Raw genomic sequence first — 22,992 nt, 5'->3', positions numbered from 1 at the left:
TCTTCGTGCCCAGGGATTTGAAGTTTCACTTCCTCCGTGGCTTGTGTCACCCCTCCTGACTTCAGGGGTCTCCCATCGATAGTCTCCACAGCTAGGGGAGCGTCCAGTTTCCACCGGGAAATTCCATGACGCTTGACTAACTTTGCATCAATAAAATTTGTGGAGGCTCCACTGTCAATTAAGGCAGTGGAATTAAACACCACTCCTCTGGAAATTGTAATCCGAATAGGCAAGACCAACACCCCCTTTGAGGGAGGTTGGATCGTTGGGGGGCCTTTATACAACGCTGCCCCCAGTCCACCGGCCTGCACGTGGACTGGGTGTTCTAGTTTCCCGACGGCTCGGCTTTCCCCCCTTTCAGTCCACAGTCTCTGGCCACATGGCCCGGCTTTGAACAATAAAAGCATAAACGTTCCCAGCGTCATCTTTCCTTTTCTTCTTCCGACAGTCTTGGCCTAGCCCCTCCCTGTCCCTCAGTTGCATTACCTGCCATCCCTGCAGTGGGAAGGGTCTTGTTGCGGGATGCCGAGGCTGAGTATCTCGGGACCTCCTGCTTCCTTTCCAGGCGCCTTCCTTCCATCCGGTGATCTATCTGTAGGCATAGCCGGATGAGCCCTGGTAGGTCAGCAGGGGGGGGAGGTCCTGGCCCACTCATCCAGGATTTCAGCATTTAATCCACTCCGGTACATAAACATCAGGGCGGCATCATTGTAACCAGTTTCCTGGGACAGAATTTTAAAAGCGTTAGTGTACTCGGAAACAGTCCCTTTAGCTTGCTTCAGAGCGCCTAGTTGCCATGCTACTGTTTCAGCCCTTTGCGGGTCTTGAAACATCTCAGTCATCTCCTGTATAAATCCTCTGTACCTTCCTAAGACAGTATCCTTTCTCACGAGATACGGAGTCACCCATTTTGCAGCTTCTCCCTCCAGGAGGCTAATCACGAAAGCTACTTTAGCCCCATCGTCTGGAAATTCCGTGTGCCTGACATCCAGATATAACTCACATTGAGCCACGAAGGTTGCCAACTGATCACTTTGTCCCGCGTATTTTGGGGGCAATCCAATGGGAACCTTTACTACGGCAGCTGGAGGGGCTGTTCACATCTGGTCTATCGTGGCCTTCAAGGTTTGATTATCCGTCTTCAGCGCCTTGACTGCTGCTAGCAGGGCTTGAACATCCGTCTGCAAATCAGCTACCTTAGTCCTCAAGAGTTCCACTTCTTCTGTCTCAGAAGTGGGGTTCGTCCCCCCCGCTGCTCCCTTTGACATCTTGTCCCAGTCAAGTGAAGAGAGTGTTGAGGGTGATTTAGGTGGCTCTGTCAAGCTGTCAGGCCCAGGATGTGACTCAGGAACCAGACCAACGGCTGTAGTTAATTCGTGTTTTATTAGGGTAATGTCCAAACAAAGACTGCGTTTTCTCATGAAGCAATACAGGGATACAGGTCCTGCGGCATTGGGAGAAAGTTGACAGAGCAAGGGACTTCTTCCCGCCTGTTCTTTAAGAAGGGGCCAAACGGGCGCGCAATCTTTCGCTCCTCCTTAACTGCCCCTCAGGTACTGCCCGCCTTCCCCCCCTTCTCTCCTGTCTTTTCAGCTGTCTGCGTGTGTGCGGTGAGGGGGGAAGCATCACCCCCTCCTCTTCTGAAGTTTCCAATTCCAGGATGGGGGATAGGGGAGGGGCTGATGGTAAACTGCCTCCCCACTTTTCGGCTGTGAGCAGCCCTCCCTCTTCCCCCTCTTGCTCTGAGCCTGAAAGAGGGGAAGGCGTGAGAATGTCCAGGGAGGGCTCAGGCTCCCCGTTGCTAAGTGACCTTATCACTGGCAGTTCCTCTGTTTCGTCTTCGCTCCAAAGGGGGGAAGTTCCTCCCCCTTCCCTCTGCCATCCATCCGAATACTCTTCTCCCAACTCTCCGGGATCCAGCTCCCCGGGATTGGGACCCCAGCTCTGCCTTCCGACAGTCAGTGGTAGTCCCAAATGTAATCCCCAGGATATGTAGATGGGTGGAAAAGATCCCTGTCTGAAAATGTGGAGAGCTGTAGACAATATTGAGCTAGAAGAACCAATGGTCTGACTCAATATAAGGTAGCTTCCTATATACTGAAGGCTGCATCTGTGTATAAGAAATAGTTTAGTGCAAGGCTGGCAACTTTGCAATCTTTCCAAGCAGCATTCCTACTGCAAACCTAATGAGAAAGGAATCTTGAAGGATTTGGCAGATCATCTATCATTCATACTTTTTACATAGCTGATGTATTTACTATAGTGAGCATCGTGAAGGGGACAGGAACATGTTTGCAGATATGTAGCTGGACATGCTATACACAGCTGAGATAGTATTTATCTTCCCTTCACAAACTAGGGTGTTACATTTTGTGAATGCATCTGCCACCTAGAGTGTTAAACAAACCACTCTAGAATGTTTGTACTCTCAAGGACAGTCCCAGTTTCCAAACTTTAGATTCAAACTCAGGTCTGCCTGCCAAGAGCAAATTGTTTATAGGATGACAGAGTTGGATGAGATTTGGTGGATCATCTAGTCCAATCACTTATTCAGGCAATCCTCCTTTTGAAAGTCTCCAATGCAGTCTCTCTAAGGCATCCTGCCACTTTGCTGAATTGTTCTGCTGGTTAGGACCGTCTTCCTAACAGCTATCCTCCTCAGAAAGAGTGGATGACTGCTGTCTCTCTTCTTTCTGGTATCCTTTTTCATATTTATTTATTTATTATTTGATTTATATCCCGCCCTTTCCTCCCAGCAGGAGCCCAAGGTGGCAAACAAAAGCACTAAAATCACTTTGAAATGGAAATGGACTGCCTTCAAGTTGATCCCGACTTATGGCAACCCTATGAATATGGTTTTCATAGTAAACGGAATTCAGAGGGGGTTTACCATTGCCTCCCTCTGAGGCAGAGAGGCAGTGACTGGCCCAAGTCACCCAGTGAGGTTCATGGCTGTGTGGGGATTTGAACCCTGGTCTCCCAGATTGCAGTCCAACACCTTAACCATTACATCACACTTTAAAATATTATAAAAACAGAATTTAAAATACATTAAAACAAAACATTTTAAAACGTTTTTAAAAGCTTTCAAGACATCTTTTAAAAAAAGGTTAAACACATATTGTTGGGTTTTTTTAAAAAAAGTTTAAAAACATATTAAAAAGCAATTCCAACACAGATGCAGACTGGGATAAGGTCTCAACTTAAAAGGTTTGTTGAAAGAAGGTCTTCAATAGGTGCCGAAAAGGTAACAGCGATGGCACCTGTCCAATATTTAAGGGTAGGGAATTCCACAGGGTAGGTGCCACCACACTAAAGGTCCATTTCTTATGTTGTGCGGAACCAACCTCCTGATAAGATGGTATCTTCAGGAGGCGTACTGCTGACACCTTGCCCCCAATCTCCTGATGACCGCTCCCAAGGGCTTCATATACATGTTAAACAGCATGGGGGACAAGATGATACCCTGCGGCACCCCACAGCCTGACTGTCAGGGGGCTGAAAGACATTCACCCAATGCTATTCTCTGGAAATGACCTTGGAGATAGGATCAGAACCACTGTAAAACAGTGCCTCCAATACCCGTCTCACCAAGTCGACCCTTGGTATTTGAATATTTGAAGGTCATAAGCATATACCACTTCTATCCTCACAGGATTAGTCTTCTAGACCATTTATTATCTTGATGTCCATTTGTCTTTATTCTCCCTGAACTGTGCTCCCAAAACTGGACCCAGAACTCCATACATGCACTCATGTACCATCACAACCACCACCACTGCCACAGCTATGCAACCCAGTAAGAGGGAGAAGAAAGAAAAAACTGAACCCTATGTTCCCTTCCTCTCATTTGGTGGGAAGGAGGAGACCACCAGAATGACACAGCAGGGGGAGGAAAGCAAGGAGAGAGCAGGGTGGCAATGATGGTGGGAACGGCATCTTATCCAAGACCTCCTCAAACCTGGCAATGCCACTGTTGACTCATGTTAAATTCATTAGCCATTACAACCCCCCTCCCCCCAAAAAAACTCTGAAGTTCGGCTTCTTAGCAAGTTTTCTATCCCAAGATCTTTTACCTGTGCATTTGACTCTTTCTTTCTATTGCCTAATGCTTTACATTTGTCCTTATTATTTTTATAATTGTTTAGATCATATTAATGTGTTGTCTATCTGCTAGAGTTCTAGCGCTCCTTCTCAATTTTTTTGATGGTGTTTGCTGTCCACATAATAATCCAAGATATGTATGAACGCCAGACCCAAGATATTATAGAACACCACTATATATCACTTTCCAATCTGATATCAAACCATTTTTGTTCTTTATAAAACCATTTTGGATGCCAGGAATCAGCCCATTACCATAACGTGTTTACATATTAACAGTTTTATCTTGTGTTTAAATATCATACCAAAGAATATTGTCACAGTTTACTTTTCTATGCAAATTTATTCATATAGGTTTTTAAAAACATCTTTAAACAAGATTATCACCATCCAAATGTGACAGAATATTGATATAAAACCTTGCACCTCTTATTGAGAATTGCTACACATTAAAACAAAACAACTGCTTTTTATTATGCCTGATAATTGGAAAAAAATACTGATGCACTGGGGATTTTGGAATCCTAAACTGCAGAAGTCACAGATAACAAGGGGTAAATGCCTCTCATCTGAGGAGTCAACAGACAGGGTAGTAGAGATTCATTAGAATAATATTTTCAACAATAAAAAGGCAGTACCCTATTTGATTAGATTGGACCAAAGATTTCTATTGAATTCTCCTTTTATATCACAATAAAATGTGGGATTTTTCCCTCCTCCAAAACAGAAGAACCTAATAAGTTTGGAGGAGCTCCTCCCTAAATAAGTCTAAGATTGTTGCAATCGGCACATATCATATATGATAGTTCTTGCATTTGTCTTCCTGACCCCACAGTAGGTAGGTTAAGAGGAGTAGACACTCAAGTAATGTTCTTCTCCTACTCCCTATGATAAATGTGAACAGTTGCAGTATGGTGAAAGCAGTAATTTTAAAGATTGGATGAGCAAAGAGAGGAAAGGGAGCAGACAGTGACATTCTAATGCAAAATGGCATATCACTACTAAATATTTGGTAGGACATCTAATCTGTCAAGTGTCTTTTCTCTGTTACTTCATATTGCTTCCTTAATGATTCAACATTACTAAGTTCTAGGGCCATGATTCTGTCTGCATCAGCAAGAATATACAGGGCTAGTGAACAAAACTAGGGGAATTAGTAAACATGGGGTTCACCTATTCAGTTAAAGGAAATGTGTGTAACAACAATATTAGGCATCAAATTACAGGCTTGGCAGGATCAGCCTGATGTATATTTATTAATCTATGCAAAACACTCACTAGCAAAGATGGTATGAAATTGCATTACTCAGCCAACAACCTTTAGTACTGAAAAGGAAGGAAGGAGACAAGGTCACAAGAGAAGACTGTCAGCCCCAAACTATGCAATCTCCCATCAAAGAGTGGGGACAACGGTAACTCCAACTGTCACTTTCTAGCAATATGTTAAGCAACCTTCTACCTTGAGTTTAATTTCCTGGGAGAAAATTCTTTGCTTTCACCCCAGCATCCAGTGCTCCAACCCAGCAAGGGAAAAATTGCCAAAAGCCACCCAATGCATGATTCAGAAGGTCTCCCAAGTTTGAGACCAATATGCTCTTCCAGTTATCTTAGAGGCCATGAACAAAACCACAGCAAGCTGTTGCAATACAAACTTACTAAATTATGGTAATAACCTTTAAGGGAGGAATCCTCTGTTTAAAAATGAGCAGCCAAAAGGAACTCTTAATTTTAGGTTGAGATGTCCAAAGCACACACACACACCAAGATACTTACTAATTGCTCCTGTAAATGTTGGCTGAGTAAGGTCTTTTGGCACCTTCCTGTAGATGTCAAACCTGAAAAAACACATACACAAAAGTGCTATAAAACAAGTGGAGAATTTCACTATACAGAGTCCACAGAGCTGAATGATGTGAGCATTTTCCCATCAAGTTTTTCAACAACATCATTTTGCATTTTACACCAGAGTGCAAAAACATTTTTCATTCAGTTGTGTAACTGAACTTGTTTTGTGATTGCTACTAGACAAGGGTGGATGGGAGGATTAAGGAGAAGGAAAGGGAGGGAGAGATAATTCCAGCTCTTTTCCCTGCTTTTCCACCCTGACTCTCTAAACAGAGGAGACCTGATTTTTCTCAGTTGTGTTCCAGACTGAACACTATATTAACTTCCTTTCATAGAACTTAAGGGGAGCCACTGAGAATTCTATCTTCCATTTTGTATACTTACTTCTCACAAGCAGCCAATGAGGTGGTAAACTTGGGCTGTACCACTTAAGATTGCAGGTGGGGGTTTACATGACTGAATGTTCCTTCATACTAAAAAATAAAAATCATTGCATAAACAGGTTTACCCCACTGGCTGCTTATGACAACTAGACCTAATTAGCCATACTAGTTTTTAATACATATTAAAAAGGAATTCCAACAGAGATACAGACTGGGATAGCTCTCAACTTAAAAGGCTTGTTGAAAGAGGAAGGTCTCCAATAGACACCTTCCTGATAAGATGGTATCTGCAGGAGGCCCTCACCTGCAGAACACAGTGATCGACTGGGTTTAGCTGTATAGGGCTTTGTACACCAAAACTAGAACCTTGAACTTGCCCCAGTAGTAAATAGGCAGCCAGTGCAATTCTTTCAGCAGCGGGGTGACATACGGGCGATACCCTGCCCCATTGGGCAGTCTCGCCACCACATTTTGCACCAGCTGCAGCTTCCAGACCAACCTCAAGGGCAGCCCCACATAGAGCGCATTACAGTAATCCAGCCTGGAGGTTATCAGTATGTGGAAAACAGTGGTCAGGCTATCCCGGTCCAGAAACAGCTGTAGCCGTCTCACCAGCTGAAGCTGGTAAAAGGCACTCCTAGCCACTGAGGTCACCTGGGCCTCTAGTGACAAAGATGGATCCAGGAGCACCCCCAGACTGCTCTTTCAGAGGAAGTACAACCCCATCCAAAGCAGGCAACTGACCAATTATCTGAACTCAGGAACCACCAACCCACAGCATGTCCATCTTGCTAGGATTCAGAGTCTGTTTACTGGCCCTCATCCAGCCCACCACCGAGTCCAGGCACAGGTCCAGGGCTTGCACGGCCTCTCCCAATTCAGATGTTACAGAGAAATAGAGCTGGGTATTGTCAGCAAACTGCTGACATCTCGCCCCAGATCTCCTGATGACCGCTCCCAAGGGCTTCATATAGATGTTAAACAGCATGGGGGACAAGATGGTACTCTGCGGCACCCCACAGCACAACTGCCAGGGGGCCAAAAGACAATCACCCAATGCTATTCTCTGAAAACGACCCTGCAGATAGGATCAGAACCAATGTAAAACAGTGCCTCCAATACCCATCTCACCAAGTTGGCCCAGAAGAATACAATGGTCAATGGTATCAAAAGTCGCTGAGATATCAAGTAAGCGTAACAGGATCACACTCCCCCTGTCCTTCTCTAGATAAAGGTCATCCATCAGGGCAACCAAGTCCAATTCAGTCCCATAACCAGGCCTGAGCCCAAACTGGAATGGGTCAAGATAATGTGTTTCATCAAAGACTACTTGCCATTGCTGCACCACAACCCCCTCAATCACCTTCCCTCAAAAGGGGGTATTTGTGACCAGTCAGTAATTGTGGCAGACCAATGGGTCCAGGATGGGCTTTTTCAGGAGCGGTTGGATCACCACCTCTTTCAAGGCGGCTGGAACCACTCCCTCCCGCATTGATGCACTGACCACTCCCTGGATCCACTCATCCAAACCACCTGTGCAAGCTTTAATAATTCAAGAAGGGCAAGGGTCAAGACAACATGTTGCTGGCCGCATCATCGCAAACACCTTGCCTATGTTATCAGGCCACATCAACTGAAACTGTTCCCAAGAGGTTGCAGCAGACATTGCACTGGACACCTCATTGGGGACCATAGTAGATGTGGAGGGGGCATCAAGACTGCTACAGAGGTCAGCAAGTTTACTTTCAAAGTGCCTTGCAAACAATTCACAGTGGGCCTCCAAAGGATCTAAAACTCCATTTCCTGGAGTTGATGTCGACAGACCCCTGACAATACGGAAGCTCCAAGAGTAGGAATGTTGAATAATTGACAGGGAAACACACTGACTGACCGAGATGAAATAAAAGGAAGATGGAAGCAATACACTGAAGAACTCTATAAAAGAGATGCCAGGATGACAGACTCATTCATGGAGAAACCGTATGATGAAGAACCAGAAATTCTACAATGTGAGGTGAAATCTGCTCTTAAAATATTTGGAAGAAACAAAGCACCAGGAACAAATGGCATACCAATAGAGTTGCTACAAGCTACTGAGAATGAATCTGTCCAAATTTGACAAAAGTCTGTCAAGAAATATGGAAAACTAAACAATGGCCCATAGACTAGAAGTGTTCCATACACATCCCAATTCCAAAGAAAGGGGATCCCAGGGAATGCAATAATTGTCGAACTATTGCCTTAATATCTCATGCAACCAAAGTAATGATCAAGATTCTACAACAAAGGCTCTTACCATATATGGAGCAAGAAATGCCAGACGTCCAAGCTGGATTTAGAAAGAAAAGAGGCACCAGCAATCATATCACAAACATACGTTGGATAATGGAACGGACCAAGGAATTTCAGAAGGAAATCATCCTGTGCTTTATAGATTACAGCAAAGCCTTTGATTATATAGATCATGAAAAACTATGGAACGCTTTAAAAGAAATGGGGGTGCCACAGCATCTGATTGTCCTGATGCACAACCTATACTCTGGACAAGAGGCTACTGTAAGGACAGAATATGGAGAAATCAATTCATTCCCCATCAGAAAGGGTGTGAGACAGGGGTGTATTTTGTCACCCTATTTATTTAATCTATAAGAAGAACATATCATACAGAAAGTGGGATTGGACCAAGATGAAGGAGATGTGAAAATTGAAGAGAGAAATATCAATAATTTAAGATATGCAGACGATACCATACTACTAGCAGAAACCAGAGAGCCAGCGTGGTGTAGTGGTTAAGATGTTGAACTATGACCTGAGAGACCAGGGTTCGAATCCCCACATAGCTATGAAGCTCACTGGGTGACCTTGGGCCAGTCACTGCCTCTCAGCCTCATGAAAACCCTATTCATAGGGTCGCCATAAGTCGGAATCGACTTGAAGGCAGTATATTTACATTTAGCAGAAAAACACATTTTGTGTACTTGGTGTTTACAGTATGTTGGCTGGTCTATGACCGAAATAAATTTTATTCATTCATTCATTCATTTAGCAGAAACCAGGAATGATTTAAAACGAATGCTGATGAAAGTTAAAGAGGAAAGCACAAAAGCAGGACTACAGCTGAATGTCAAAAAGACTAAAGTAATGACAACAGAAGATTTATGTAACTTTACAGTTGACAATGAGGACACTGAATTTGTCAAGGATTATCAATACCTCGGCACAGTCATTAACCAAAATGGAGACAATAGTCAAGAAATCAGAAGAAGGCTAGGACTGGGGAGGGCAGCTGTGAGAGAACTAGAAAAGGTCCTCAAATGCAAAGATGTATCACTGAACACTAAAGTCAGGATCATTCAGACCATGGTATTCCCAATCTCTATGTATGGAAGTGAAAGTTGGACAGTGAAAAAAGTGGGTAAGAGAAAAATCAACTCATTTCAAATGTGGTGTTGGAGGAGAGCTTTGCGCATATCATGGACTGCGAAAAACACAAATAATTGGGTTTTAGAACAAATTAAACCAGAACTATCATTAGAAGCTAAAATGATGAAACTGAGGTTATCATACTTTGGACACATCATGAGAAGACATGATTCCCTAGAAAATACAATAATGCTGGGAAAAACAGAAGGGAGTAAAAAAGGAGGAAGGCCAAACAAGCGATGGTATGATTCCATAAAGAAAGCCACAGACCTAAACTTCCAAGATCTGAACAGGGTGGTTCACAACAGATGCTCTTGGAGGCCGGTGATTCATAGGATCGCCATAAGTAGTAGTCGACTTGAAGGCACATAACAACAACCTTCTGAAGGCTGGATACAAGGGCTCTTCTTCCTTTCAAAGCTGGAAGGAAGAAACAGCCCCAGAATACAATCCTACATAATACCCTATTAAACTGTTCTGGAAGCTGCGTTAAAAGGTTGTCTCTCTTCCACTTTTAGAGCTCAGAGATCCAAGTCTGGAAAGAAAACAGCCCCAAGTGAATCTTTCAGAACTCAGAGAACAGCTGCAAAGGCAGTACCAATTACATCCCAGCGCCATTCCTGTTGCACAGAGTGGAGGGGGTGGGGGAGAGTACAAATGGAGGTGGATCATCCAACTGAAAGAGAGGGGAAACACCACCAGAATTTCTTTTTAACAGTGTTGCTCTAAACCTTAACTGTCTCCATATCTTACCTGCAGAATAGCTTAAATTATAGATTTAACTATTTCCTCAATGTTTTATGTGCCACAAAAACTTTATGGAGTATTTTTAATGGAAGCAAAATGGTTCTGGGAAGTGGAGGGGGAGTTAAGCACATGGGGAAATCAGAGAATAAACATATTATGGCCAAGGTCCACATGCTGTGTTATAACCCTATACAGTTACCTGAAGGTAAGTAGCATTTAACTCAATGGGGCTCAGTAGACATGTACAGGCTTGTAGTGTCAATCAGGCACCCAATCTAGGAAACATATCCTACATTACTGTATCTTAGCTCATGCTCATTCTGTTTCCTTGTAACTGCTGCAGCCTTCTATAACCATTGCTGCATTCTGTGACATAAATATAATCAAATATAAGAACATAAGAAGGGCCCTGCTGGCTCCTACTAAAGGTCGATCAGGATCCTATTTCCCACCATAGCCAACCAGATGCCTATGCGAAGCCTGCAAGGTGGACCCAATGCAATACTGATATTTGCTGTCAAGAATCCCAAGACAGGTAAGCTATAAACCTTGCACTACAAGTCCTTTTCACATCTTAATTGATGAGAACTTAAACAAATATCCAAAGCCATCCTGAGACCAGGACACAGAGAAATAAAAGAAGAAACAGCAAGAGCAAGAAATCCCCATGAATCTTACCTCCATGGCTTTCGATACCGTGGACACCACAATTATTCTAAATCATCTTAACTTTTTGGTTAGGGTATTGAGACTGGCTTGCCAATCATTTCAATTAAATTATTATTATTATTAATTACTATTCTTATATACGTGTAGAGGAACATAGGAAGCTGCCTTATATTGAGTCAGACCATTGGTCTATCTACCTCAGTATTGTTTACACTGACTGGCAGCAGCTGTCTAGGATTTCAGAAAGGGGTCTCTCTCAGCCCTACCTGGAGTTGCCAGGGATTGAACTTGGGATCAATTGTACACAAAGCAGATGGTCTAGCACAGCCTTTCCCAACTAGTAGGCCACCAGATGTTGTTGGACCACAATTCCCATCTTTCCTGACCATTGGCAATGCTGGCTGAGGCTGATGGGAGTTGTGGTCCAACAACATCTGACGGCCCACTAGTTGGGAAAGGCTGGTCTTGCACTAATCTATGGCCACATAGTATAGTTCTTGGGGAAACCAGCTCAGTTCCACTGAAGTAGAATGTAGCAGCACTATCCCCAATGCTATTTAGTAGCTAAGATTAAGAGCCACTGGGACAACTGAACTGTAGCATTAGCAAGTAAGATATTATCAGTATGCTGATGGCACCCAGTTCTATATTTCTATGACTAAAGCTGCTAAATTTGTTCTCAGTCAGCACTTGGAGGAAGTGATCAGATGAATGAGAAGCTAAAGTGATGCATTCTAGATCAGGGATAGCCAATGTGGTACCCTCCAGATGTTGCAGAACTATAACTCCCATCATCCCTTTCCATCGGTTATGCTGGCTGGGCTGATGGGAGAGGTAGTCCAACACATGGAGCGCACAATGTTTGCTACCTCTGGTATAGAGGATACTGGTGGTATCCCAAGCCCTGGAGGGAGCTGCTTCACTTGTGTTCTCCCTATCTGAACAAATATGGGTGGAGCTTTTGAATGCTGAATCCAGCACCACTTTTTGATAAGCAGGTTGCTATGGTACAGTAGCCAGTTTACAGTGAATTACAGTAGGCTCTAGCCCTTCTTAGAAGAAATCTTGCTATACTGATCCATCCTTCTCTAATGTCCACCTTTGTTGTAATATGTTCTATATGGGGCTTTCTTTGGAAGTGTTTCAGTGAGGGCAAAATATCCACCTCTCTAAGGACACTGGGAGGGGCATGAACATATTCACCTGCGCTATATCATCTGAACTGGCCACATGTATGTTTGTACTGAGCCCAATTCATTTTTATCTTTAAAGCCCTAGAACCCACATACCTTATTGACTCTCCCTCTATCACATCCCATGTTAACCCCATTCATCAAATTAGACCCTGCTCAGCCACCTTTCATCAGTAATGGAAGCAAGAACTGGGAACAAGCAATGTCAGCACTGAGCCAGAGTCTGCAGAACAATCTCCTCCCCCATCTCCACGATACGGAAGTGCAGCTCTTTGGTTGCTTTTATGAAGTGGGGTGGCTTTGAACCTGTTTGGTTAAGGATTATGAGCTGAACTGATAGTCAATGAGTGCTATTATCAGCTTGGGCTTGATAGGTCCCTGAAATGGTCTTGTGCGGTTTGGGGATTATTCTGTTGTTTTTAATAGTATTTTATCCACGGCAATCCACAGAGCTTGTGGGAATTTGGTATATAAACATTATAAGCAACAATATGGCAATTGAATGGAGAACTAGAGAAAGCTTACCCAATTCATGCTGGTTGTAAACACAGGGTTCCATTTTGAAATGTCAAAAGACTCCTGTGTTTGAAATCATCTCTATGGGAAGAGCTTAATCAGGCCAGAAAGGGTAGCTTTCAGCCTTCTAACATGATACCATTGTATTGGGGGGGGGGAAACGACACTTACAAACAGATCTTTTTCACTCACGCACACACCACAGAGACATGAGGACTTTACCATCTCAGCAAAGCCCGTAGCATTTGACGTTTTCAGAGCTATACATATTTTACAGTCTGATTCATCTTTCCCCTCATTTATAATATTCCTGAACAAAATGGCCCATTTATGGACCCGCAGCTTCCCTGGGAACATCTGGAAAGCACTGTTTACATTCTTTCCACACAGATCACAGCAACAGCAGCATATGATAAAGAGCCCCATAGCAGCTCATGATATCATGGCCTCACAGGCAGAGGAAATAGCTGAACTTCCTGCTCACAGCCCATTAAAACCTCAGCACTGGCGTCGCCTCACTGAAATGACAATAATGCCTTGGCAAACCTGACAAGGAACCCATGAAGAGAAAGAGAGGGGCTTTGGAGTGTAACTAAATAACTGGAAACAGGAAATAGCTCTAGGCTCAAGGCAGTAAAAATAACACCATGTGGATACTATAAAAGGAAGTGTGTTCTGGGAGGGAGAGACAGCCCACTGCAAGATTTTAAAATGTGTTGTCAACATTTTGGGGTTGGGGGTGGCTTAACAAGAAAGATGATGTCTTCTCTGGAAACAAGGCAACTTCTTCTCAGAACGTTTCATTTAAATAATCTTAAATGGCTATCATGTGTGCAATGCCACCAGAGGGGCAGCTTTGGGGGGGGGAGACACACATTATGTAATAAGTATTAATAGAATCCATTTATTTATAGAGAGAAAGGTTTTTTAAAAAAAAGTAATTAAGCTGACCAGTGGACTATCAGCTGCATTTATCTGTTGGTCATAACTGTGTGTTTTAAAAGCAAAAGATAGGGAGAAGGTTGCCAAACATATTGCAGATTTTTGCTACACCCATTTATTGCTACCCAGCCTGGCTTTTAAAACTGATAAAAAGCAACTGGGAGATTCCAGAGTTGTATCATGCCTGAGCTTTTGAAAGTGTTGAGATCCTAGGGTTAGTCCTTGAAGACTTTTTTTTAACTGTATTATTGAAGAAATAATGGAAGATTTAGAATCCCCAAATCTTAAAGCAGCTTTATATTTAACAACTCACCTGGTTGCTAAAGGCAACAAGGATTTCAGTGCAGGCAAGAGGGTCAGGTACAGATCACTCCACTCCTCTTCTGGCCTGGCTTCTGTGCTAGTCACAGAGGAAAGGGCTTCCCCTCCTCCAGTGCCAGCACAGAAATAAAACAAGTGGTCAGAGGAAGAACAGATCACTCCATCCCTTCTTCACCTGCCTTTTGGTAGATGGCAATTTTGTATTCATCTACTAGCCTGAATTTCTACTAGCCTGGCTGTGAAGCAAGGGGCTTCCCTCTACTCTGCTGCCAGCATAGGAATGCAGGCTAGTTACTTTTGTGGACTTACAGTATTTACAAGTCTGTCTTAAGGATGCAATCCAAAGCCATGTCATCAAACTAGAAACACCTATTCTTTTACAGTACAGCTACATTAGATCTCTAAAATAGTCATGTTTTCATTTGATGTTATTTGCCCTGGAAAAGTGTTCTTCCATTTCCTCTACTGTTTCTACATGGCCGCAAGAACAACCTAAAATCCACTAGAGCAAGGGTGTGTAACCTGTGGCCCTCCTGATGCTGTTGGACACCAAATCCCATCATCCCTGATAATTGGCCATGCTGCCTAAGGATGATGAGAGATGGAGCCTAACAACACCTGAAGGGCCACAGATTAGGCATTAGGAAGAAAGGGCAGAATGGTACCATAGTGGTTTGTGCTACCAGATCACAACATGTTGGAAGGAAAACCAGCATTGATATTGAGGAAAAACGGACACCTTGTGGGGGAGACGAGAGATTCTGTCAGAGATTAGAATTAAACTTTTCTAAGACTAATGCCCTCATAATTATTCCAACTTAGTACAACTCCCAGTTTGTATCAAGGAATCCTCATCTGCCACAAAAAATGGATCCAGGAAATAAATTTACAGGCTTCTATGAGCTCAGAGCAGCCATTCACAGTGAACACTGCCCGCCGAGGCTGTGTGACTCACTGCTCTGGACTTGCCTCCTTCCAATTAGCCACCACTGAGACCAGGCAACTCTGCTGCATCTCTGTATCCTTGGTGTGGACCTATCAGTATAGACACAACAGAATTACCCAATTGAGGCTGTTCTTTGCATTGCTGCATGCACTGCTGCTCTGGTTCTGTCTCCTTCCAATCAGAAGGAAAACCCAGAACAGTGGCTCACACAGAAACAAAGGTTATGGGTTTCTCAGAGACCAAGCATATCTTATGTTCTACAAGCAGGAACTACAACAAACTGTTGTAATAGAGAATGCTCCTGTTCAGAGTTCCAGCCAGTGATGCCCTTTTCTAGGATGTGCCATTCCATTTCACCTCTACATTTTCAGTTTCCCCCACTTCTCCAACAGTCAGCATACTGTGACCAGTGATCATGCTCTGTCCTTATTGGGTTGTTTTTGTTTTTCTTCCTTAGGGTTTTTTCCTCCCCTAAAAAGTTTTGTACTGTAAACCTTGGGGTCAGGTCTGGCTTGGGCTACTAATGAACACCTCAGGTTGTTAAATTTTGTAGAATGCTGCAACCATGTCTCAAGGATATACATGACCTCCTCCTGATAATGAAAGCGATAGCATGATGCACAACCTGTTCACTAGAGTATCCCTCCACCACAGAGGTAGATGTGCAAAGGGGGGGGGGAAGAGTAGCACCTTTCAGAAATGAAAGTGCATGGGTCTGTGAGCATGCCCACAGTCTAAGCATTCTGAACACAGCACACCACTTAACTGCCTCCCAGGGTCGTTTTTCCCTGTCCATACACAAGTGAATCATTCTGGTGAGTCACTGAACAGACATGAAATTCCTTTAGCCACCTACGCCACAAGTTCTGAGACAAAATTGAGGTGTGTGTTGAGGAGACAGGGAAATTTTTACAGATCAATCCACAAAAATGTGCTGTTTGCTGATCTGTGGGAGACACAAGAGGAACTTTTAAATGAAATATATTCAGTTTAGTATTTTGAACCACAGGTTCTCCCCCCACACATACACCAATCACAGGATATATTTTACAAAGTTCTCTAGAACTGAGAGAAACTGCAGGCACAGAATATTCTTCCATATTCTCTTCCATTAATCTTTTTTTTTGTGGGGTGAGGGAGGGAAACACATCTTAAGCCTCAGTTCACTCTTCACCCCCTAAAAGATAACACTTACAGTGTTTGATTTTGGTTTAGCTCAGAATTTAGCACAGTCAAGATGGCACTCATGCAATTAGCAGTTTTATGTGAATAGCTTGTTAATGGTAAAGAGCAGCTGTGTAGCCTGCTATAGTGACCATGGCAAGGAACATGGTGGCAAGGGCCTTTACAATTTTGCCCCCTGGTGCAGTCCCAGTCTGAATCAGCCCCCCCCAGTGCTATTTGCATTGGAAGAAAGCTCCCATTTGTAAGAAAGGAAACCTTTCTTCTAGTGACAACAGCAGGTGCAGAAACCATGATGCAGATCAGAATCACAGCAGGGAGTAAAGGGTTAAAGTCCTCTACTCCTCAGAGTCCCAGTATGGATCAAGAGACCCCCAAGTCGCCCACATAATTTGTAAAAACCATTTACACAATTGCATTAATGGTGTCTCATCTAGTTTCTCCCTTAATATATACAGAAAAGGAAAATGGCTGGGGAGATAAAGTCAGAACAAGGCATCTCAACTCTTCCACCACTGCCAGAGCTGAGGATTATGTTTAAGGTAGTAGCATAGTAGCAAATTCAGAAGTGCAGGGTCCCTTCATAATCGTCACAGCCATGCACCACCCTCAAGACTATGCAAACTGCTAAGATGATAGAATAATCTAGCCAGGCTTGATTACTGCTTTCTGCTTCTCCAACTGTCACCTGCTGGAAGATGAGACTCCCAGGTCAGATGGCACTTAGTGAGCTACGGGGGAAGAACAACAGACAAGTAGGAGTAGCTCTGTGACTAATGATGCAACCGAGTCAAAGGCAAATGGAAGCCCAGAGCTGATGCACACAGATGTGAAAGAAGAGTCCGGAGTTGTACAACGTACACAACAGGAACATGGAATGTGAGAAGCATGAACCAGGGAAAGTTAGAAATTGTCAAGCAAGAAATGGAACGTATCAACATTACAATACTTGGCGTGAGTGAATTAAAATGGACAGGAATGGGACATTCTCAGTCAGGCAACTACAAAATATTTTATGCAGGAAATGAGAAATTAAGAAGAAACAGGGTTGCTTTAATAGTGAGAAGTGATATAACTCCTAATTGCTTTTCCTACAATGCAAGGTCTGAGCAAGTGATATCAGTGAGATTAAATGGGAAACCTATTAACATACCTATCATCCAAGTCTATGCTCCAACGGCAAACACAGAAGAAGAGGAATTGGAGAGATTTTACAATGACGTACAGGAAGAAATTGATTACACGCCAAAACAAGATGTTCTGATAGTCACGGGGGACTGGAATACAAAAGCAGGGAACAGAAAAGAACTAGAAATTGTGGGGAAATGGGGCTTAGGAGATAAAAATGAAGCAGGAGAAAGAGTTATTGAATTCTGTGAAGCAAATAATTTGTTTCTTGCAAACACATCTTTTGAGCAACCAAAAAGACAACTGTACACGTGGACATCACCAAATGGTCGATATAGGAATCAAATTGATTATATAATTGGTAGCAGAAGATGGAGAAGTCCCATACTTTTTGTGAAAACAAGACCAGGAGCAGACTGCGGTATAGATCATGAATTGGTAATATCAAAAGTCAGAGTAAAGCTAAAGAAGAACAAAGCAATCATAATGCCAAAATACAATTTAAATAACATCCCAAAAGAATATATAATGATAATGGACTGCCTTCAAGTCGATCCCGACTTATGGCAACCCTATGAATAGGGTTTTCATGGTAAACAGTATTCAGAGGTGAAGAATATAAAGATCAAATAAGGAACAGATTTGAGGCTTTAAACTTAGTTGAGAGAGAACCAGAAGTACTATGGATTGAAGTCAGAGACATTATCAGGGAAGAATGCAAGAAGACAATACCTCTAGTTAAAAAGAGAGAAAGACCTCAGTGGATGAATGATGAAACTCTTAAAATGGTTAAAGAAAAAAGGAAAGCAACAGCAAAAGGAGATAGAAACACGGTTAGAACCCTAAAAACAATAATACAGTGACTAGTACGTAAGGACAAAGAGAACTATTACAATAGTTATTGTATAGAATAGAAGAGGACAACAAAAAAGGGAGAACAAGAGCCCTATGCCAAAAGATTAGAGAAATTAAAGGGAAATTTAAACCAAGAGTAGGGATGTTGAATAAACAACAGGGAAACACACTGACTGACCCAGATGAAATAAAAGGAAGACGGAAGCAATACACTGAAGAACTCTATAAAGCAGATGCAAGGATGACAGATTCATTCTCGAAGGAACTGTATGCTTAAAATACTTGGAAGAAACAAATCACCAGGAACAAATGGCATACCAATAGAGTTGCTACAAGTTACTGAGACTGAATGGGTCAAAAGTATGACAAAAAATTGTCAAATTAAACAATGGCCCACAGACTGGAAGCCCTCAATATATAATCCAATTCCAAAGAAAAGGGATCCCAGAGAATGCAGTAATTATCAAACTGTTGCCTTAATATCACATGCAAGTAAAGTAATGCTCAAGATTCTACAACAAAGGGCATGAACCTGGTGTTGAGTCAGGGAGACATTAAACTAGGGTTGCTGCTGGTGTACGGTCCACCATCCTGCCTGGCAGCTTCTCTGACGAAGCTGGCAGAGGACGTCTCGGCTGTGGTAATGGAGGAGCCCAGAACGATAGTTGATTTCAATGTCTAAGCTGAGGCTGCCTCTAGTGTTCCGGCTCGGGACTTCATTGCCTCCATGACGACCATGGGGCTGTCTCAAGTTGTCACCGGCACAACACATAGGGCGGGGTACACCCTTGACTTGGTTTCTGCTCCAGATGGAGGAAGGGGTGGTCTGGAGATGGAGTGGTGGATGTCACCCCATTGTCATGGTCAGACCACTTCCTGGTAAAGTTTAGACTCATGGCTCAGATCTTCCCCTGCAGGAGTGATGGACAGATGAAGATGGTCAGCTCCAGAGACTAAAGGAATCCACCGCATTCCTGAATGCCCTGTGGGAGTTCCCAGTAGAAAGAGCAGGTGACCCTGTTGAAGCCCTTGTCACACTGTGGAACTTCAAGGCACATCAGGCTTTTGACACGGTTATCCCTGAGTGCCCTCTCTGGCATTGTGGAGCCCAGTTTGCACCCTGGTACACCAGTGAGCTAAGGGCAATGAAACAGGCTGGACGACGGCTAGAGTGCAAGTGGCGAAAAACGTGCTGTGAGTCTGATCAGGTACAAGTAAAACATTATAACCATGCCTACTGTGCGTCAGTGAGAGCGGCAAAGAAGGCTAGGACTGGGGAGGGCAGCTATGAGCAAACTAGAAAAGGTCCTCAAATGCAAAGATGTATCATTGAATACTAAAGTCATTGTCATTCAGACCATAATATTCCTGATCTCTATGTATGGATGTGAAAGTTGGACAGTGAAAAAAGCGGATAAGAGAAAAATCAACTCATTTGAAATGTGGTGTTGCAGGAGAGCTTTGCAGATACCATGGACATTAAAAAAGACAAATAATTGGATGTTAGAACAAATTAAACCAGGACTATCACTAGAAGCTAAAATGATGAAACTGAGGTTATCATACTTTGGATATGTAATGAGAAGACATGATTTACTAGAAAAGACAATGCTGGGGAAAACAGAAGGGAGTAGAAAAAGAGGAAGGCCAAACAAGAGACTGATTCCATAAAGGAAGCCACAGATCTGAACTTCCAAGATCTGAACAGGGTGGTTCATAACAGATGCTGTTGGAGATCGCTGATTCAGAGTCACTGCAAGTAGTAATCGACTTGAAGGCTCATAACAACAACATCACTGTCACCATTTGACTACCCTTTCTCATTGTCAGAGATATTGTTTGAGTTACTGAATTCAGTGTCTACATATCTATCACCTGCTGCTACCAAACGGTGTAGATTTTTATTTATTTATTTATTTATACCCTGCCTTTCTTTTCATGATAGAAACCCAAGGCGGCTTGGCTTAGATATGGTTTCCAGGCAGTCTCCCATCCAGGCACCGACCAGACCTGACCCTGCTTAGCTGCAGTTACAGAACTCTCACTCTATACTTTCTGAATAGGAACTCCTCATTTCATTCTGATTGGCTCTAATCAGCAAGAAACAACAAGGAAGCAGTTAGAATGCTCTTCTCAGTGGCTAACACACTCCACGTTCATGCTGCTTGGCTCATAGCATCCTGGAGACATAGAGACCCTGCAGGGTTCTTGCAGGGCGTTGGCTCCCAGAAAAATAAAGGGTCTAAGACCCCTTGAGACCCCGGACGACTATACCCAATAGCTGACACCTATTTACAATGCAACACAAAAATCTAGTTGTCACAAACAGCAGATGAGGTGGTAAGCACTGTGTCTGGACAGTAGCATGTGTGCCTGAATACTCCATAGGTAATTAGATGCACCCCTACAAACAGACAAACAAACCAATCCAGCACACAGAACACAATCATGGCAGGGAGAAGGCAAGGCTAGAAACCTTTTCCCCAACATTTAGTTTTCTGTCATGTACAACATACTGATTTCTAGCATTCATGTGAGCCCCACCTGTAGTCTGTAACGGTACTGCTCAGACATGACTGCTATATTCAACAACTAGGACAGCAACAAATGATCCAGGATTATGAAAAGAGGAAGAAGGCCCTTACATTTTTTCCATTTGTAGTAACCAGTTTCTGCTAGTATCAAAACATCTTTCTTTTATATATGTTTTAACACCAAAAGTTATCTTTTAGTCTATGGATAAACTTATAAACTTATGCAAACAGCACATGTTATCACCAATTCATAATTTTTAAAGCTTTCACTGGGAAACCATTTCAAAGTTAGCATTAACACTTCTAGGATTATTCTTAATACATGTAACCCAAGAAATGAAATCGCATGTCCAAATGGGCAGCACAGTACTTTTTTATCACCGTACAAGCAAAGGCTGTTCCTGTTCATACGCGTATCTACTCGGAGATAAGCCCCACTGAGTTCAATGAGATTTGCTCTAGGAAAGTGTTATAGGTTGCAGCCCAAGGCACTTTTGGACAAACTTCCCAGCAATGGTAATCCCATACATAGAAACAGAACATCAAATTGAACATGTGCCCTGTAGCTCTCACACATTCTGAAGTCAGTTATGGTGCCTCATTTTGACTCTGAGATTATAAAATAGAGGCCATGCAAAACCCAACACTATTTCAGAAGGGAGTGCTTCTGTTCCAAGTTCTAGTCACTCCATTCCATTCCCCTTCCCAAGCTTTCCTCCCCTCCTCAACAACAAGCCAGCATTCTGCGCCAGCTGATCATGCTGCTTTTTGGAGAGCTCCATTTGGGGTTTTTTGCAGGGGTACTCACATGTGCCCAATCCCATCTACATCAAAATCTTTTATTTCTCTATCAATGCCTGTGGACAGCTCTTACTTCTATCCCTGGGAACATTTTAAAATTGTTTCTCAATGTGAACCAGGAAGTGTCCTGTCCAGGAAATGAGATGATTCATTCTACCTTCAAAATCTATATCTATACCGGTGTGTGTCTCCATACCTCATCACATTCCAGCCACTCCATTATTGGGTTCTTATGAGGCTGTTGCAAGAAATCAGTTATGTGGCAGTATAGCTGACACAACCATAGAATCTCCAATCTGTTCCAGGCTGACAACACCATGAATACTCATCCCACCTAGGTCAAATTAGACAGTGGATATATTTTGATAGGACCCTACCTGCACTATATATTTAAAGCAATATCATACCCCTTTAAACAATCCTAACTTTCCCCAAAAGATTTTGAGAACTGTAGTTTGTTAAGGGTGCTGAGAGTTGTTAGGAGAGCCCTGTTCCTCTCACAGAGCTACAGTTCTCTGTTAAACTACTCATAAAGTAATATACTGCCTTAAAAGTATAGCTCAGATGAGGCCAAGGTATACTTGAAGACCACGTTCTAATAGAGGATTCCTATTAAGAGAATATGATTCTCTGGCACCAGCAGACGTAAAGGAGGGCAGGCATGACACTCTAAGAAAGCAAAGTAGAACTTTATAAAACTTCACAATATCAAGTCTGGAAGTAATTCAAAGCATTCTGCTCAAGAAATCTATTTGAACTTAGAGGTAAAACACAGATGAGTGAAGACTGGTAAGGAACTGAAAGCCAGTTCATTACAACCAAATGGAACCAGAAGAGAAATACCAATGCTTACGCACTTGAAGGTCATTACAATCTGATCCAACAGAGCTTTTCAGTCCTAGCCTCTGGCTCCAAACATACTAGCTAACAGACCATGTGTTTTTTCCCTTTCTGGCAAGGTCTATTACATAAGGATATTTCATTCAGAGGCAGCTGGATGGTACAGATTATAAGAACACTGCATTTTCTGAAAAGGCTCACAAAAATACTACATTTGTTCTCATGCCACAGCCCAATCATGCACCTAGGAAGCAAAACTCTGAAGCTTGGCAAGTCAAGTGTTAATGCATAGTTTAAGCTACATACTCCAGAATGCCCAACAAAGCCACATCAGGAGACTGTTTCAAATTATGAATTTCTTGCCAGCAATGGGGGCTTTTTGGGGAGCGGGGAGAGAACAACCATGCACATGCAAGGGGCATGCTTTGGTTAATAGGACATCAGAACTGGTTTGCCTTCAGGCCAAGAGTGGGGAACGTTTGGTCTCCAGATGTTGCTGAACTACAACTCCCATCAACCCTAGCAAGCATAGTCAGTGGCCAGGGATGATGGGAGCTGTCATT

The 22,992-nt window shown here is 43.0% G+C and overlaps 1 protein-coding gene across 2 annotated transcripts in view; it reads right to left on the bottom strand.

Annotated features, from left to right (window-relative positions):
* The window catches only part of ERGIC1 (endoplasmic reticulum-golgi intermediate compartment 1), a 119,077-nt gene that overhangs the window by 72,295 nt on the left and 23,790 nt on the right, over positions 1-22,992 (bottom strand). Inside the window, exon 2 of one of the 2 annotated variants that reach the window (XM_061616901.1) lies at positions 5,878-5,939. The exons of the other annotated variant lie outside the window; for it this stretch is intronic. Coding sequence (XP_061472885.1) covers positions 5,878-5,939 — 62 coding nt within the window. The remainder of the gene's footprint in view (positions 1-5,877; positions 5,940-22,992) is intronic. 2 annotated transcript variants of the gene reach the window in all.

The sequence above is a fragment of the Rhineura floridana genome, chromosome 3 (assembly GCF_030035675.1).
Source record: "Rhineura floridana isolate rRhiFlo1 chromosome 3, rRhiFlo1.hap2, whole genome shotgun sequence".
Lineage (NCBI taxonomy): Eukaryota > Metazoa > Chordata > Lepidosauria > Squamata > Rhineuridae > Rhineura > Rhineura floridana.
The sequence above is the reverse complement of the archived record's forward strand: the minus strand, read 5'-3'. Positions and strand labels throughout refer to the sequence as shown.